This window comes from Acanthochromis polyacanthus, chromosome 8 (assembly GCF_021347895.1).
Source record: "Acanthochromis polyacanthus isolate Apoly-LR-REF ecotype Palm Island chromosome 8, KAUST_Apoly_ChrSc, whole genome shotgun sequence".
Lineage (NCBI taxonomy): Eukaryota > Metazoa > Chordata > Actinopteri > Pomacentridae > Acanthochromis > Acanthochromis polyacanthus.
Genome location: NC_067120.1, coordinates 25,832,063 through 25,851,500, shown reverse-complemented (window position 1 = coordinate 25,851,500; position 19,438 = coordinate 25,832,063). Strand labels below are relative to the sequence as shown.

Here is a 19,438-nt window from a genome sequence, read left to right as displayed (position 1 = left end):
ATGTTATATCGGTAGGATTAAAATGTCGCCTAATATCTATCATCTTTAACTCCTTCTTAAAATCCTGAATTATTTCTCTACTTTTATGATGAACCTGGTCAACTCCAGTTGATCTATCAAGGATAGGATTCAAAATGCAGTTCCAATCCCCACCTATGATGTTTTTTCTTGGGAGAGAGGAAATGGTTAGGAAAAGATTTGTATAGAAACGGTCATCATCTATATTTGGTCCATATATATTCACCAGGTTAAAGGTTTCATACAAAATAGATCCCTGAATAATTAGGTATCTTCCAAATGTATCTTTTATTTATATCTAGATGTAAACGAAGATGCATACAGAGATCCCTGCCACCTCCTGCTTATTCTGATGTTTTCCTCCTCAAGAGTGTGGGTCTCCTGCAAAAAAACTATTTCAGAGCCCAGATCTTTTATTTTGTTCATAACCTGTTTGATTTTTTTAGTCTTTTGTAAGCCCCTGCAATTCCAGGAAGTGAATTTAATTTCTAATTTTTGTGTCATCTAAACAAAACATAACCTAGCCTTATAGTTGTGTCTGACAGGAAAGACAAACTTGAACACTGAAGCATGAACTACAAACTACACACAACACAAAACCAAAAACCCTCTTCCCAGCTAACTGGGTAATCTCCTCAAATACACTACTTCCAACCACGAACATTTCAGCCCGGTCTCACGGGGATTCGTGAAACTGTCACGTCAGTTTTTGTTTCGGTTTCGTGCGCACCAACATGATGTCGTCATGTTTTTCGTGCCGCTCACCACGAGCGAAACCCGCTGTGGTAATCACATCTGAAAGTGGTTTATACCGGCGGATTCATGACGATCTAAGCTGTCCATCGGCGTTTGCGGCCGCCGCTGCGGCCGCCGGACATTCTTTAAATTCCTATGCAAATTCGGCGGATTCGTGACGATTTAAGCTGTCCATCGGCGTTTGCGGCCGCCGCCGCGGCCGCCAGACATCCAGCCGCAGCCACGGCCGCGGCCGCAAACGCCGATGGACAGCTTAAATCATCACGAATCCGCCGGTATAAACCACTTTCAGATGTGATCCGGCCGCGGTGGCGGCCGCAAACGCCGATGGACAGCTTAGATCGTCATGAATCCGCCGAATTTGCATAGGAATTTAAAGAATGTCCGGCGGCCGCAAACGCCGATGGACAGCTTAGATCGTCATGAATCTGCCGGTATAAACCACTTTCAGATGTGATTACCACAGCGGGTTTCGCTCGTGGTAAGCGGCACGAAAAACATGACGACATCGTGTTGGTGCGCACAAAACCGAAACAAAAACTGACGTGACAGTTTCACGAATCCCCGTGAGACCGTGTTGAACATTTACAGATCTCCAGGATCTGCACTACTGTCAAAACAAATTTCAACACTTGCCTGCTACTTCATTTAACTTATGTATCCTTTTAGAAATGGTATCAAAATTTGCTCCATTTGAACAAAAATGCCTTATCCATATTTAACTTTAACTAGAAACTTACATTAACTTGTTGACCTTATAATCTGATATCAAAAATATGAAACATCGTAGATCTTACCAAAAATGACTGCATTGTGTACAATTAACAACAGAACCTGTATCAGTCACTCTCTTTCTTCTGTATCCATCTTGATCTTCTGAACAAAAACCTTGGCCTCCGCTGGGGAACTGAACTTGTGGACCTTCTCTTTGTATGTCAGCACCAATGTAGAAGGGGAGAGAATGCCATGTCTCACTCCAAGCTGACGCAGCTGGTCACGGACCTCATCGAACTGTTTACGCCGCCTGTGCACCTCCGTAGCAACATCAATGTAGAACTTCACCCGCTGGTTCTTGTAGAGAATATCCTTCTTTGATTTCGCAGCTCTGATTATCATTTCTTTCTGCTTATAGTTCAGAAATCTCATGATTACCATTCTCGGTGGAGCATCGGTGTCCCTTTTTGGTCCGACGCGGTGTCCCTTTCCAGAACCAGGGGGTGACGCATTGGGTTTAGATCGAGCGCGTCCGGCATCCAATTCTCCAAAAATCCGCATATGTCAGAGCCCTCATAATTTTTAGGGAGGCCCACCACTCTGAGGTTGTTCAGCCGCAATCTCATTTCCAGATCAACTAGTTTATCTTCAAGTTGCTTGTTTCTTTTCATCTTTAACCAAGTGCAGTTGTTGTTCTTTGCTGGGTGACATTGTTGCGGCGCTGTCCTCTTTCTCTTCGGTAATCTCCACGTTAGCACTGGGGCTAGCTTTGCTCGTATTAGGGTTAGCTTCCTTGCTAGCAGGCTGCTCTGTGCCTTGCTGTCCCAAGTCTGTTAGTTTCTTTTTTCAGCACCAGGCGTTTTTGCATCAGTTTCACAATTTTGGAGCGTTTTTCGGCCCAAATTTAGGATCAAGTAGGATTATTGCAGGGAGCAGGTTCGAGCGTGACCTTCTACCTTGTGGCCATAACCGGAAGTCCATCTAGTTTCTATTCTAATAATATATTGTACATTATCCCCTAATTATGAGTTTTACTACATCAGTACAAGTACTATCTTGCATAATTCTGAGATATGTTCTAAAAATCATTATATGAGATAGTATGACATAATTATTAGATAAAATCTGACAAGTTCTTTTTTATTATTAATCTGCCAAGGAACACGGCTGAGATTATGTGATGATCAGCGTTGGTTTGTTGGTCTGTTTGTCTGTTAGCAACATTACTCAACAAATTACTCATAGATTTGTTAAAGATTTCTGTATCATTGTGTCAATGTAACTAGGTCTTTTGCCAGCTGACGATCACAAGATTGCAATCCTATTATCAATCAACCGCTGCGGTCCTATCGGAACTTATCCGTCGGAAAACATACAATGACTGAGCAGCCTTGTGTTGGTGTGTCTGTCTGTTTGCAACATTATTCAAAAAACAGACTGATGGATATTTATGAAATTTTTAGGAAAGGTCAAAAATGACACAAGGACCAACTGATTAGATTTTGGCAGTGATGCGGCTTCTAGACTGGATCCACAAATTTTTAAAAAAGATTTCATTTGTCAGAAATGATACAACGGCTGAGCAGCCTTGGTGTGGTACTGTACTTTCTGAGCGTTTTTCTTGTTTTTTTAAATACAATGTATTTGTGTAATTATGACACTGGGTTACAATAAAGTCGCTTCTTTTCCTTTCGGCTTTTCCCTTCAGGGGTCGCCACAGCGAGTGAAACAGTCTAATTAACCCCAGTGGGCATGTGTGACACTTTCCCCAGCAGGCCAAAGAATGTTTCCTGCTCAGATCACAGGTATTGGGTGAGGAATTTATCTTTGTAACTATCTTTGGTTTTGCTGGGTGAGCAATTCTGAACTGAACAGCTGTCATTTTGGCATCCATTACTTGGGTAAAGCTGGAAACATGCTTTGGACATCTATGTTTTTCAAGAAACAGAAACACTTGGCATCACAAGACCAGACAAACACACAGCTACAGAATCCGTCACTGAGTAAAGACGAGGAGGACAGCGTCTTACCTCGTAGCTCTGCTTCAGTATCTAATGACGGGGAAGCAGCAGGCAGCCAGGACGTTTCCATGACAACACAGTAAACCAGAGGTGCAAAAACACAAATTACAAGACAACACATGCACAGAAGAACAGCTCCACATTATTTAATCTCATGCTACAGCTGCATGCAACTGCCAGCACAAAGGAGAAATCAACCCAAACAAAACTAAAATTGAAAGAAGTTTAATATACACACACACACACACACACACACACACACACACACACACACACATGTAATTACATTAAACCCTTACTAAAGCCTTTTGTCTTTCATTTTCGTCCCTTTTTAATATATTCTAATTCATAGCTTTCTTTATGATGCCTGACTATAGAATATGTTCCACAGAAAACTGAGGTACTCAGGGAACTGGTCTCTGGTCTTTTCAGTCCTAATTCTTTCTTTCCCCCATGTCACCTTCTTTATATCCATTTTTCATAGAGCAACTTTTTAATAAAAAAAGCAGAAGTGTCAAGAAGCAGCGAGGATTGTTTGCTTTTTGGATTGTTGTACCTGCTGAAATAATTTTTCTGTTCATGAACTTTGGTTGGGTAGAAACTAATTCTAATTCAACTGTAATTCAATTCAGTTTTCATAATAATTGGATTTTTTTCGTCTCTGTCTCCTCAGTCTTGCAGACAGTGGTCTGCACTCCTACTTTGGATACTCAAGAATATTATCAAACATATACTACCATTCAAAAGTTTGGGGTCACTTAGAAATGCCCTTATTTTTGAAAGAAAAACTGTTTTTTTTCCAATGAAGATAACGCTAAACTAATCAGAATAAAATAAATCTGAAATCCAGTCTAGACATTGTTGATGTGGTAAATGACTATTCCAGCTGGAAACTGATTTTTAATGGAATATCTACATAGGGGTACAGAGACCATTTCCAGCAACCATCACTCCTGTGTTCTAATGGTAAATTGTGTTAGCTATTAGTGTTGAAAGGCTAATTGATGACTAGAAAACCCTTGCGTTAGCACATGAAAATTTTTTCTGGAAACTATGAAATTTCTTGGGTGACCCCAAACTTTTGAACGGTAGTGTATGGTAAGAAATACGTTATAAACAATAAAAAGAATCTTTCATATAATGTGTTTCATATCAGTGATTTTTGTACATCTAAATTAATTTAAATGTCTTTAAAAGGCCCTGTCCTTTTAAAGACCACTGTCTGCAGATGCACTGCAACTGACTGACAAGCAATCACTATTACTGTCCTCATCTTGGTCAAAAACAGAAAATATTTTTCAGCAAAAAAAAAGCTAAACAGATAACCTCCCTCATACTCTCGAAGTCATTGTGTTGATTTTTCCTTTGTGGCAGCTTCAGAACAAAGACTGGAACTTTGATTCATTCAAGTGATTGACTGTTCTGCTGAAGGTCAACAGGAAAAAGACAACTGACGCTCTGCTTACAACAATGAATGTAGGCTCCTCACAAAAAGACGAGCAGGACTGCAACACTCACCTTCCAACACATTGCATCACATAAGTACATACACACGTGGACAAAATTGTTGGTACCCCTCAGTTAAAGAAGGAAAAACCCACAATTCTCACTGAAATCACTTGAAACTCACAAAAGTAACAATAAATAAAAATTTATTGAAAATTAAATAATCAAAAACAGCCATTACTTTTGAATTGTTGATTAACATAATTATTTAAAAAAAACAAACTAATGAAACAGGCCTGGACAAAAATGATGGTACCTCTATAAAAGATTGAAAACTATTTGACCAGAGTGACATGATTAACTCAGGTGTGTCATTTAATTGACATCACAGGTGTTTCCAAACTCATAATCAGTCAGTCTGCCTATTTAAAGGGAGACAAGTAGTCACCCTGCTGTTTGGTGAAAAGGTGTGTACCACACTGAACATGGACAACAGAAAGTGAAGGAGAGAATTGTCCCAGGACATCCAAAAAAAAAATTATAGACAAACATCTTAAAGGTAAAGGCTATAAGACCATCTCTAAACAGCTTGAAGTTCCTGTGACAACAGTGGCTCATATTATTCAGAAGTTCAAGACCCACGGGACAGTAGCCAACCTCCCTGGACGTGGCCGCAAGAGGAAAATTGATGACAAATTGAAGAGACGGATCGTTGGAATTGTATCCAAAGAGCCCAGAGCAACCTCCAAAGAAATTAAAGGTGAACTCCAAGGCCAAGGTACATCAGTGTCAGATCGCACCATTCGTCGTTGTTTGAGCCAAAGTGGACTTCATGGGAGACGACCAAGGAGGACACCACTGCTGAAAAAAACTCATAAAAAAGCGAGACTGGAATTTGCAAAAATGCATGTTGACAAGCCACAAAGCTTCTGGGAGAATGTCCTTTGGACAGATGAGACCAAACTGGAGCTTTTTGGTAAGGCACATCAACTCTATGTTCATAGACTCAAAAACCAAGCATACGAAGAAAAGAACACTGTCCCTACGGTGAAACATGGAGGAGGCTCAGTAATGTTTTGGGGCTGCTTTGCTGCATCTGGCACAGGGTGTCTTGAAAGTGTGCAAGGTACGATGAAATCTGAAGACTATCAAGGCATTCTGGAGAGAAATGTGCTGCCTAGTGTCAGAAAGCTTGGTCTCAGTCGCAGGTCATGGGTCTTCCAACAGGACAACGATCCAAAACACACAGCCAAAAACACCCAAGAATGGCTGAGAGAAAAGCGTTGGACTATTCTAAAGTGGCCTTCTATGAGCCCAGATCTGAATCCCATTGAACATATGTGGAAGGAGCTGAAACATGCCATTTGGAGAAGACACCCATCAAACCTGAGACAACTGGAGCTGTTTGCTCATGAGGAGTGGGCCAAAATACCTGTTGACAGCTGCAGAACGCTCATTGACAAATACAGAAATTGTTTAATTGCAGTGATTGCCTCAAAAGGTTGTGCAACAAAATATTAAGTTATGGGTACCATCATTTTTGTCCAGCCCTATTTCATTAGTTTGTTTTTTTAAATAATTATGTTAATCAACAATTCAAAAGTGATGGCTGATTTTGATTATTTAATTTTCAATAAATTTTTATTTATTGTTACTTTTGTGAGTTTCAAGTGATTTCAGTGAGAATTGTGGGTTTTTCCTTCTTTAACTGAGGGGTACCAACAATTTTGTCCACGTGTGTACAATCGTATCAGCAGGGACGGCTGGTATAAATGGGCTAACAGGGCTAAGCCCTCCCAAGCTAACACAAAAAAGATGAGAAAATTATTTTTTAAATAACCTACAACAGATTGTTTTAAGTTTAGGTGAAACCAAAGGTAGCAACAGCACCAATCAGTCAAAAGAAAAACACAGAATATCTCGAAATGGGCTTATTTTTTACAGCCCCAGCAGATACCGTCCGCTTTCATTCATTTCGTTCTTGTAAGTGATTGACAGGTGTCATGTCACACCCCTGTGATTTACTGATCATTTGGGCTAACTTCAGTCAGCCCACAGGCCACTGACTTTTGACCAAGAGCAGGGAATTAATACAGCGGTGCTGCTATTTGTGCCAGAGTTGGGAAGGAGGGAGAAAAAGTTAAGCTATGACAGGTGTTAGCATGAACGAGGTGGATTATTTGCTTTCTTGTCCATTTTCCTCAATGTCTTTGGAGGAAAAGCTGGAAGTTAATAGACTGGGATCACATCGGCCAAACGATGTTCAAATAACTCAATGGGACAAACCACAAAATCATAAGTTTTGCGTTTCTTGGTTCGACAGAAAGGACTGGGTAACGGCAAGTGTAGCTAAGACTTCGCTTTTCTGTTTCCCATGCTTACTTTTTGGAGGAGATACTGCATGGACTCAACAAGGAATTGTGGATTTGAAACATTTGTCAGACAAAATTAGAAAACATGAATGCAGCACAAGTCACATCGGAAACAGCGTCAAGCTGTCCATGTTAGGAAAAGTTAACATCGCATGTTAGCTGGATGAGGGCCACCGCATCGCTGTACAGAGGCACAACGAGCTGGTGAAAAAAATTAGAGATTCACTATCAAGGATTGTGGACTGCATTAAATTTTGTGGAGCAAAAAAGCTAGCTTTACGGGGGTCTGACGAATCCCCCACTTCAACCCAACGCGGCGTATTTCTGGTCCTTGTTGACCAATTTTCTTTTTTTAGACAGCCAGTTAGCAGATCACCTGTCAAACACACAAGTTGCAAAGTACACGTCCAAGACTAGCCAAAACGAGTTGCTTGATTGTATGTTACACACGTGGACAAAATTGTTGGTACCCCTCAGTTAAAGAAGGAAAAACCCACAATTCTCACTGAAATCACTTGAAACTCACAAAAGTAACAATAAATAAAAATTTATTGAAAATTAAATAATCAAAATCAGCCATCACTTTTGAATTGTTGATTAACATAATTATTTAAAAAAACAAACTAATGAAATAGGGCTGGACAAAAATGATGGTACCCATAACTTAATATTTTGTTGCACAACCTTTTGAGGCAATCACTGCAATTAAACGATTTCTGTATTTGTCAATGAGCATTCTGCAGCTGTCAACAGGTATTTTGGCCCACTCCTCATGAGCAAACAGCTCCAGTTGTCTCAGGTTTGATGGGTGTCTTCTCCAAATGGCATGTTTCAGCTCCTTCCACATATGTTCAATGGGATTCAGATCTGGGCTCATAGAAGGCCACTTTAGAATAGTCCAACGCTTTTCTCTCAGCCATTCTTGGGTGTTTTTGGCTGTGTGTTTTGGATCGTTGTCCTGTTGGAAGACCCACGACCTGCGACTGAGACCAAGCTTTCTGACACTAGGCAGCACATTTCTCTCCAGAATGCCTTGATAGTCTTCAGATTTCATCGTACCTTGCACACTTTCAAGACACCCTGTGCCAGATGCAGCAAAGCAGCCCCAAAACATTACTGAGCCTCCTCCATGTTTCACCGTAGGGACAGTGTTCTTTTCTTCGTATGCTTGGTTTTTGAGTCTATGAACATAGAGTTGATGTGCCTTACCAAAAAGCTCCAGTTTGGTCTCATCTGTCCAAAGGACATTCTCCCAGAAGCTTTGTGGCTTGTCAACATGCATTTTTGCAAATTCCAGTCTGGCTTTTTTATGAGTTTTTTTCAGCAGTGGTGTCCTCCTCGGTCGTCTCCCATGAAGTCCACTTTGGCTCAAACAACGACGAATGGTGCGATCTGACACTGATGTACCTTGGCCTTGGAGTTCACCTTTAATTTCTTTGGAGGTTGCTCTGGGCTCTTTGGATACAATTCCAACGATCCGTCTCTTCAATTTGTCATCAATTTTCCTCTTGCGGCCACGTCCAGGGAGGTTGGCTACTGTCCCGTGGGTCTTGAACTTCTGAATAATATGAGCCACTGTTGTCACAGGAACTTCAAGCTGTTTAGAGATGGTCTTATAGCCTTTACCTTTAAGATGTTTGTCTATAATTTTTTTTCGGATGTCCTGGGACAATTCTCTCCTTCGCTTTCTGTTGTCCATGTTCAGTGTGGTACACACCTTTTCACCAAACAGCAGGGTGACTACTTGTCTCCCTTTAAATAGGCAGACTGACTGATTATGAGTTTGGAAACACCTGTGATGTCAATTAAATGACACACCTGAGTTAATCATGTCACTCTGGTCAAATAGTTTTCAATCTTTTATAGAGGTACCATCATTTTTGTCCAGCCCTATTTCATTAGTTTGTTTTTTTAAATAATTATGTTAATCAACAATTCAAAAGTAATGGCTGTTTTTGATTATTTAATTTTCAATAAATTTTTATTTATTGTTACTTTTGTGAGTTTCAAGTGATTTCAGTGAGAATTGTGGGTTTTTCCTTCTTTAACTGAGGGGTACCAACAATTTTGTCCACGTGTGTAGCTGTTTATGAACAAAAAGTGACTGATGAAATATCGCAGACGGCATTTGTGGCTGTGCAAGCTGATGAGACAACCGATGTGGCGTGTGTGTGTGTGTGTGTGTGTGTGTGTGTGTGTGTGTGTGTGTGTGTGTGTGTGTGTGTGAGTGTGAGAGAGAGGGGGGGGGGGGGGGGAGAGTGTGTTGATGTAGAGCACTAAAGTATAGTGTACCTGTAATTGATGTAACTGTGTGTATCATAGGTGATGTTAACTATTTAATCGTTATGCATTTGTTAGCCCACCCAACAAATTTTTACCATCAGCCGCCACTGCGTATCAGACTGCACATGTTGAATGAAAACTGTACAGGCTATAATTACCGTTATCATTCATAATAATTGCAATATGTATCAATTATGATCGCAAGGTCAAGTAATGCTGCAGCCCTGCATCAAGCCAGTACACGACATCATCACAAGTCAGCATGCAGACAACAGACTACACACGCACGCACGCACGCACGCACGCACGCACGCACGCACGCACGCACGCACGCACGCACGCACCATTCAAAATGCATTTGCATATCAGCTGGATTATAAAAATGAAGAAACATTGTATACCTCAAACTCTCGTTGGAAGGCCTGAGTGTCGTGGAGTTTAGCCACATGTTTGACAAAGTCCTTCACTGGAAAAGCCGTTTGCTCATCTAGAACATAAAAAAAATACTGAACAATCTGCTAGACAAAAACACTCAATGTGGTGTGTAGTGATTGAAATTACTAAATATTTTAAGATGTGTCCTTTTGTTATTCAAGAGAACAAATTCGACCTTTGATCTTGACAGTGACAACAGTTCTTTAGGATGTTTCATTGGAAATACTAGAAATGTTGTGAATGTGAAGACACTTCAGAGAAGTGAGGATATTTAAGAAGACGAGGACACTTGAAAATGAAAATAATTTTGGCAATGTGGAAACATATTAATGAAGTATGGGCACTTTTGGAAAGGTTCGGATGTATTAGAAGGTGGGAAAGTTTGAACGTATTTAAAAAGTAACTACATGTTAGGAAAAAGTTGATGCAAATAAGTGAGGAAACTAGTAAATCGGGGACACATTTGAGAAAGTGAGGATACTTTGGAAAAGTGGAGACACTTTAAGTAGGGAGGTCAATCCAGAATTGGAGGACATTTTGCGTCCCACTCATTAAATTTCAAATAATTCATGTACAAAATACTAAAACATGCAGTTGTTGTGTAAAAGTACTTGTCCTGAGACCAAATCTAAAACTAAAAAAAAGAAAAACTTAGGAGAAAAGACTGTTTGAAAATATTTTGAAATACCAAATAAGTTCGAGGTTCCCCCTAAAATGCCATTTTCTCTAGTCCTGTCCCATCTCGTCATCCACATGGAACTTGTGTCCCACAACAACCCCGTTAACATAACCTTCTTAGCTGGTAGATGAAGAAAAAAAAACAGTGAATCACAAGATATGCTGGAATTAATCAATCATGCAAGCCTGTTATGCATATTATCAGATAAAGATACATTATTTTTCCTTTTTCCTTTACAAATTTTGGTCAGCAGTAACAGCTAGCTAAATATCTAGCTTCTACTCCTGAGAAAAAGCTAACATTAGCATGCATTAGCAACCCTACAACTGTGATTAGAGCAGAGTCAGCAAACAACAAATAAAACATGGAATGAAAATTGTGTCATTGATGTGCAAGCTGAGCCAATCAAGCCTTTGATAGTTTATTACCTATTATTGATGAATATATAGCACAACATTGTAAAAGAGAAGGATTATTTTTCAAAAAATTTTAAGCCCAAATGTCCTCCAATTCTGGATAGACCTCGGGACATTTGTTCAAAGTTTTTGATGTTTAGTTACATTTTTGGGAAGTGAAGTAAGTGAAGACATTTCCAGAAGATGGGAAAATTTTGAGAATTTTGACAAAAGGGCAATTTTGAGAAAAGACACTTTTTGATGTGAAGAAATTTTTATTTAGTAGAGCAAGAACAAATGGTTTCAAATGGTTTTACTTTTACGATTTTTGACTCAGTTTTGACTTTGTTCTTAAGACAGGACATTTATATTAAAAACAAGTCCACACAGGTGTGTGCGCGCGTGCGCGTGTGTGTTACCAGACGCTATTGCAGTGGCAGGTGGTGCTGTGATGACTCTGGGTGATGAGCTGTCATCGATGTAAAAGTGAGCCGTCTGGAAACATGTCCTGTAGAAAAACACATTTCAGCGGAAGGATGCTTTAATAAACCTGCCTCACTTTATCGATGAAAATGAAAGACTAAAAATTAACAAAGTACCAAGTCAGCAGTGCATAATTTTGAATAACCTATATTTAACATATGACAAAATGTACATAGGTACACATATATACAGCGCCCTCCATAATTATTGGCACCACTGGTTAAAACGTGTTGAACACCTTAAAATAAATTAAATTTTTATTGCAGAAACATACTCTCACACTGAAAATTGTAGAAAAATGTATTATAGGAGAAAATCAGGTGCTGTTTTGTTGGCAAAAGGGGGTTGTACAAAGTATTAACATCAGTCGTGGCACACATGATTTGATGTAAAAGAATTATTTCTTCATGTGTGATTTTTTTCCCCACTGATTAAATGCACTTGAATTAAAGGTTCGATTTTCCTCTTTTTTCATTGTGGTCTTATATTATTTAGAAAAAAACTGAATTTATTAGAAACTAAAGAACACATCTTAACCAGGGGTGCCAATAACTATGGAGGGTGGTGTATATATACATATGTGTATACACACACACACACACACACACACACATATAAACATACATACATATATAAATATATGTGTGTGCTTAACTTATAGTTTAATTTAAACAGAATATACAGAAATAAATAAAATGTTATATCTGAGCAAACCTACAACACAGAATGAGACAGGCAGACGATGCCTTTGTTTCATGTGATTCGGCGTTAGCCCAGATTTTAGAGAATACATGGTAATCTTCCCACAAACATGGGAAAAAAAAGATGTTCTGTTAATCCTTAACAAGTTTTTAAAAAGGATGAGGCTGCCTCTGATGAGCCTGTGTTGTCTAAGCCAAAAATGGGCATCAAGGATTATCAGTGACAAAAAAACACACACACACACAGAATGAAAGTTGAGCTTTGGGATTAAAGACTGATACTTTGGGAAACACAAATGCTCTAGCAAAGAGTCTTGCAAGTTTTTATGCCGACTGCATATTGGATTTAGATTTATACAGTTGCTCAGACCTGTTCAGCATTGACCTTGTATCCCTGAACAAGATCATTTCCACCGACTGTATTTTTATTTTTATTGTTAATTTAGTTTATTTGACAATCTTTCTGTTATTGTTTAGCTTTTAAGAGTAAGTTTATCAGTGATTCGTTTCTGAAATGACCGTTCAGGTCTTGCACAATGGCATATATCCTTGTAGCACAACAAGCAGAAGAAGTCACAAGAAGTACACTCAAGAAGTTTGACATGAGTGCATATATAAAAAACAAAAACTGCACCTGATCTATAGTCATAATTTTTTCCACTGAACTAGTCTTACTATGGAGTGATGCACTGTTCCCCTTTATTAGGGCCCAAGCACCACAGGTGCGTAGAACCCTTTGGTGCTCAGACCTTTGAAACCCATGGATTTCTTCTTTTTTTGTCCTCCCATTTATTGAATTGCAATTTTGAACCTTCTCCTTCTCAGAAACATCTGGAATGAACATTTCTGGAAATACGAGGCTTTAAAACAAACACAAACACAACAACACAAATAGTCCCATTATGCAATAATACAGCATGAAAGCCTTCAGATCAAATTAACATTCAGCTCTAAACTAAATTTCCCTTCTTGAGTTGTCGCAGCTTTAAACTCTGCTCTGACACACATTCAGTGTTATTGCATCTAATTTATCAATTAATAAGAAATGACACGCAAAAACATAGTTAACAACCATACCAAAAACGCAACAGGAAGTCGGGGATTTTGAATTATGTGGCATATTTTGGACAATAGTGGACCAATTTTTGCATATTTTTGGAAGCTATGAACTTAAACAGGGTAACCCCAACAGAGCTCAAATTTGGTGAAAGAAAACTTTTATAAAATATGTTTGTAGGGGAAAAAAAGAATCTGCACCACAGTTTAGGGGAGCAATTCTCATTTACATATTGACATTGATCTGGTCAACGTACGCCCTTCGTTCTCTTTTCTCACACACACACACACACACGCACACACGCATGCACACAAAAAGAAAATTATTTATCAAGAGCAGGGGTCGGCAACCCGCGGCTCCGGAGCCGCATGCAGCTCTTTCATCCCTCTGTTGTGGCTCCCTGTAGCTTTGGAAAATAAATAATCAGTAGACTAATTAAATTTTCTTTTATTTTAGATTGTTAATGTTTAAAAAATTTAATTCTAAATTTGAAGATTATGGTGATCTTGTAACATCAAAATAAAACGGTTAAAATTTTCGTCTGTCAAAATATGCGTCCCAGCCGTCAATCTCCGACACTCGCCGCCTGCGGGTATTCATTTGGAGTCCTGTTGATCTTTGGATCCCAGTGTTTCCTCTACATTCATTCAGCAGTGGCGGGCCACCATTCCTAAATCCTAGCCGTCGCTCCTTCAAATTTATTTTTTTTTTATTGTCGCAAATACACCACAGCTGCACGTCTCCGCCTTCACAGCAGAGTCCTGCATTGTGTCGATACTCGTGAGTACTAAGGTAAACTACAGATAATCATCTTGCTCAGTATCTACTCTTTGATATGTCAGGTTAATACACGTTACTCGCAAGAGCACTGCTCGATGTCACATCCAGCATCGAGGCAGCAGGTCAGAGAGACAGAGGAGTGTCGTCTTGGAAAATAGGGCAGCGACTTACCGGAGAAAAGTTATTAGCTTAAGATAAATAGATAAATAGATTTTACAAGTTAAATAGACATTCGCAAATTATTGATTTCCAGCTAACATGATGTAACATATGAGGTCCAGGAGCAAAAATGACTTTAACCAAGTACGATAAATATTAGTGGTAGGACACAATTAAAAAAATTAATTTATCTAATTAGAGGCTTTGTAATTAATTAATCATGACTGATTAACCAGGGCATAGAGGTAAAAAAGTGATATATGCAGTGTTGTCTTCATTTTAAATGCCAAAAGGATTTTGCATGTCCCGGTGTTTTCTTTTCTGTGGGAAATGGGTCGAAATGGCTCTTTGAGTGTTAAAGGTTGCCGACCCCTGATCAAGAGGAAGTGTTCATGTTTCCTCCTGAGCTTTCGTCCTTCAGGACTATTCTGTACCCAGGCATGGGTGATTAAAAGTTATTAAAATGCTCCGCAAAAGTCTGAGGGTGTAGAAATGGCGGTTGTTGGAATTTCAACAATTCGCCATGACAGAGGAAATGTTGTGTAACTGGCCTGTATTTGCACCAATATGCCTCAAACTTTACGACTATGATCAGAGTCCAGCCCTGATTAATTCGACAGACCAAAATACAACAGAGAGAGCGCCACCTCTTGGAAATACTTGGATTCGCTGACCAGCATGGATGCGAGTACCCAATCAATGCTGCTTGCAGCTTTAATTTTATAAATTAATCTTAGAAGTTGCTATCCTGCTTTAACCTTATCCTGTCCAGCTGACAACATGCAACCTTTTGGTCAACTGAGTGTTTAACCCTTTAAGCTGCAGTCAATTCCAGCCATTTTCAGTACCAAAAATCGCTAATATTCTATTTTTAAATACAAAAAATGACGAAAAATACAGGGAATATTGGACGCACATCGCGAGGTGCATTTCCTTGAAAACGACCGATTCGTGGATTTTATACCGACTTCAGGACATGTTTTGGACAAAATAGTTTACTGGCTTGTGTCATCTGGATGTAAAAGGTTGGATTATGGCCGTTTTTTGTGGAATCTTTTTTTCTGTGTGTAATAATGAACCCGGAAATGTGAGTCGCGCTGTGTGCGTTGAAGCCGTGTATAGAGAATGGATGGATGAATATTTGTTTTTGTCGGACAAATGTGTTTTTCTCACCCGCTGTGGTAATCGCATCTGAAAGTGGTTTATACCGGCGGATTCATGAGAATCTAAGCTTTCCATCGGCGTATAGTGTTTGTATAATCGGGTTTGCAGCCGTCGGACATTCTTGAAATTCCTATGCAAATTAGTAGGTGTACCGTCGGCGGTACACCTACGACGCACTGAAGCGTAAAGGGTTAAAAGGTGCTTAATAAAAGGATTGGAGTAGTGTTTGATCAAAAGTTCAAAAGTCACTGATTTTAAAAACAACGGATGCAAACTGTTTATTAATTCTTGGCAATATTTTGTCCAACAGATAGTTGACTTTATAAACTATTTAGGCTAGTTAGACTTTAGCATTAAAATGTCTTCCGGGCAGTGTAAAATTGATCTTCTGACAGATGGCATCTGATGTTGTATCTGAGAGACATGGGTTAAAACCAATAGCAAAAGATGTAGAGTAATTTTTCTGTCAGTCATTGGCTGCCTTAGTGTGTTTTCCTTGTATATCTAGTGAGTCTCAGACGACCTAATCTGATTATATTGATGTGATGTGTAAGAAGCTCAGCAAAAAGTTCTACCTAAACTAAGAAAACAGCTCAATAACAGTACCACACAGCCTGATGCATCCTATCATCAGATGGAGAGACATTTTTTAAAAATGCTTCTACTTTTGTCTTGTTCAATATAAGCCTGTCTTTACACCAGTGAGCATCTCTGCCTACTGTCCTCTCTGTTAGTAATAATGCTTTTGCTCATTGCTGAATCTGTTCCTCACATTGTACCCAAGTACCCAGGCCCAAGCCTGGACTCCTGTAGAGAAGCTGCTATGGAAATAAAGTTGGGTTTGAACAGATGCCTTTAAAACTGTTTTCCTACATGCTAATTTGTTGCATATCTCTAAGCTTGTTGTAAACTTGTAAATTCAACCAAAATCCCCTAAAACTGCTTGACCTCAAATGCACAGCAGCAGTGTCCAAATGAGCACAGAGTTGTCATGAGGGAGTGAAAAAGGACACAACAGCAGCAGGATTAGTACATTTGGCCTCCTGCCACTTGCCCTACAAGACACTGACACGATTCCTTCTATCTGACATAATCAGGCGGATGTCCTTTTCTATCTGCCGACCCTCTGTGGTCGCACTCAGCTGAGTGGATCCTGGCAGCGCTGCAGCCAAGGTACATCCTCCACTGAAGATTAATCTCCCTGCTCATCAGATTATTACCAGCTTAGCATTGCTCAATCTTGGAGATACAACAACAAGCAGAGAGCAAAACAAGAACAATATGTTGAATCTTGAGCATGGCAAATGAGAAATGTACAGTCTGGAAAAAAAATCGCACCAAAAGTGTTTACACTGTGTTTGACAGTGTGTTTTTGATCGGATTTCTGAAGTTGGTTATTTCATGGTCAGAGGAGGCCGCAGGATTTTCAAGATGTTCTACTGTTCAAAAGTTTGGGGTCACTTCAAAATGTCCTTATTTTTGAAAGAAAAGCATTTTTTTTTCAACGAAGATAACATGAAATTAATCAGAAATACAGTAATCACTCCATTGTTAATGTGGTAAATGACTATTTCCAGCAACCATCACTCCTGTGTTCTAACTGTACACTGTGTTAGGTAATTGTGTTGAAAGGATAACTGATGTTTAGAAAACCCTTGTGCAATTATGTTTGACATGAAAAAAAGTGTGAGTTTTCATAGAAAACATGAAATTGCCTTAATGACCCCAAACTTTTGAATGTTAGTGTATGTTTTCAGTAATAGAAGAAAAGCACCTTTTAGGTTTATGCCCTGAATAAATATAAAGAAAATCAACATCATTTTACTATTATCCACAACACAAACTTTTTGCGCAAAATCCAGCATTTTCATACGTCCCAAAAATGATGAAAATCAGCAGCTCTCAAGGTCATCGGAAGTGAATCAACACTCCACTGTCAAAAGAAAGAGGCAACAACAGCTGAAAAGCTTCATTCAGTCGACACAGGAGGTATTGTTTGTGAAAGGGCTGTTGCCGAACAGGCGCACAACACACACACGCACACACACACACACACACACACACACACACACACACACACACACACACACACACACACACACACACACACACACACACACATGTTTGTACTTCTATCTTAGTGAGGACATCCATAGGCGTAATGCATTTCCTAGAGCCTTACCCTAACCTTAACCATCACAACTGATTGCCTAACCCTAATCCTTACCCTAACCCTAACCAAACCTCAATTCATACCTGTTCTCTAAAAACAAGTCTTCACCCTCAAACATGGCTGTTTCAAAGTGAGGACCGGCCAAAATGTCCTCACTTTGTAAAAATGTCCTCACTTTGATAGTTAAATGCAGAAAATGGTACTCACCATGTAGCAAGTACAAGAACACACACACACACACACACACACACACACACACACTGTGTATTCCTATCCTTGTGGGGACCCACCATTGACTCCCATTCATATCTAACCCCTAACCCTTATCCTAACCTTAACCCAGACCAAAACAATGCCTAACCCTAAAGAAACGTTTTTGCACTTTTACTTTTTCAGTAACAACAACATGGCCAAGAAAACACTGTTTTCCCAAATGAGGTCCCCACAAATGACATTTCTTTTGGTTTTCCTATGGTTGTGAGGACATTAGGTCCCCACAACCCTTATAATTATCCGCTCTCTCTCTCTCTCTCTCTCTCTCTCTCACACACACACACACACACACACACACACACACACACACACACACATAAAAAACACTCACAATATAGGATCAAGATTGAGCCCATGTTCGAAGAGATTAAGCTTCCCAGACAAATATGAAAGACTTCAGGCTGAAGTCTCCACTTGACTATGCCTCCTCATACATGAGGTATGATGGGGTTGGGGGGCAGGGGCTGGAGATGAGGTGGTGAGTCGTGTGTGTGTGTTTTAAAAATAACACACACACACACACACACACACACACACACACACACACACACACACACAGCATGCAAACAGAGACCTATGATTAAAAACAGGATGCTGGGTGACAGCTTTTAGTTGAAGGACAAGATCAAGCTAAATGTGTCATTTTTGGAAACAGATTTATAAATACAAATACATGTGCAGGATGGTTTTGACATGTAATAATAAGAAGGATGGGATTGAGACATTCTTTAACCCTCAAGCGACCAAGCTATTTTAGCGACTAAAATGACTGACTGGGGTCATTTATGACCCCACTATATTTTACACAGGAATATGTCTACTTAATTGCCTCTTTTTGTGCTTTCTTACCACTTCCACTCCACTGCATTTTAAGATGGATATTCTAAAATAACCGTCTTTTATTATTCATGGATTTTAATCATTTTTGACTCAGAGCTAAAGTAAAACCATATGAACAATATGATGCATTGTAAGAACGCAATAACATTTATTTAGACACGCTTCTTTTAAAACTTTATTCCTTTTGTTTCTTCAATAGTAAATCAAAAGTACATAAAAACAAAATCTACACAAACATCTTGTCTGTATGTGTGCAATGTAACATGCAGAGAAGTATTTAGATTAGGGGCGGCTGTGGCTCAGGTGGCAGAGCCGTTTGTCCAATGCAAGACACTTTACCCACCTTACCTCCAGTGCTGCCACTTACACTGGTGTATGAATGTGTATGCTGTGTAATGTTGGTGGTGGTCAGAGGGGTTGTAGGAGTGGATTGGCAGCCAGTCAGTCTGTCCCAGGGCAGCTGTGGCTAAAAATGTAGGTCTACCAGCTATAGTGCACTGCAGAACTCTGAAATATAGCGATTAGAGGTAAAAATAAATAAATAAAACTAAGGCCTACAATAGTGAAAAGGTTGTTGCTAGAGGTACGGACCCGTACCCGTAGCCTGTGGACTACGGATACGGCACTTGCCATTTGCCAATCAGATACGCGAGATCTGGTCACGTGACTCCCGGTAGATGCTAGCGGTA

The 19,438-nt window shown here is 39.6% G+C and overlaps 1 protein-coding gene across 4 annotated transcripts in view; it reads right to left on the bottom strand.

Moving 5' to 3' along the window:
* The window catches only part of ptprz1a (protein tyrosine phosphatase receptor type Z1a), a 204,102-nt gene that overhangs the window by 37,026 nt on the left and 147,638 nt on the right, over positions 1–19,438 (bottom strand). For 3 of the 4 annotated variants that reach the window (XM_022211189.2, XM_022211191.2, XM_051951542.1), the window contains exons 14-16: positions 11,539–11,627; positions 10,012–10,097; positions 3,519–3,539 (exon numbers count right to left, since the gene is read on the bottom strand). In XM_022211189.2, coding sequence (XP_022066881.2) covers positions 3,519–3,539; positions 10,012–10,097; positions 11,539–11,627 — 196 coding nt within the window. The remainder of the gene's footprint in view (positions 1–3,518; positions 3,540–10,011; positions 10,098–11,538; positions 11,628–19,438) is intronic. The other variant, XM_022211190.2, reaches the window with a different exon arrangement.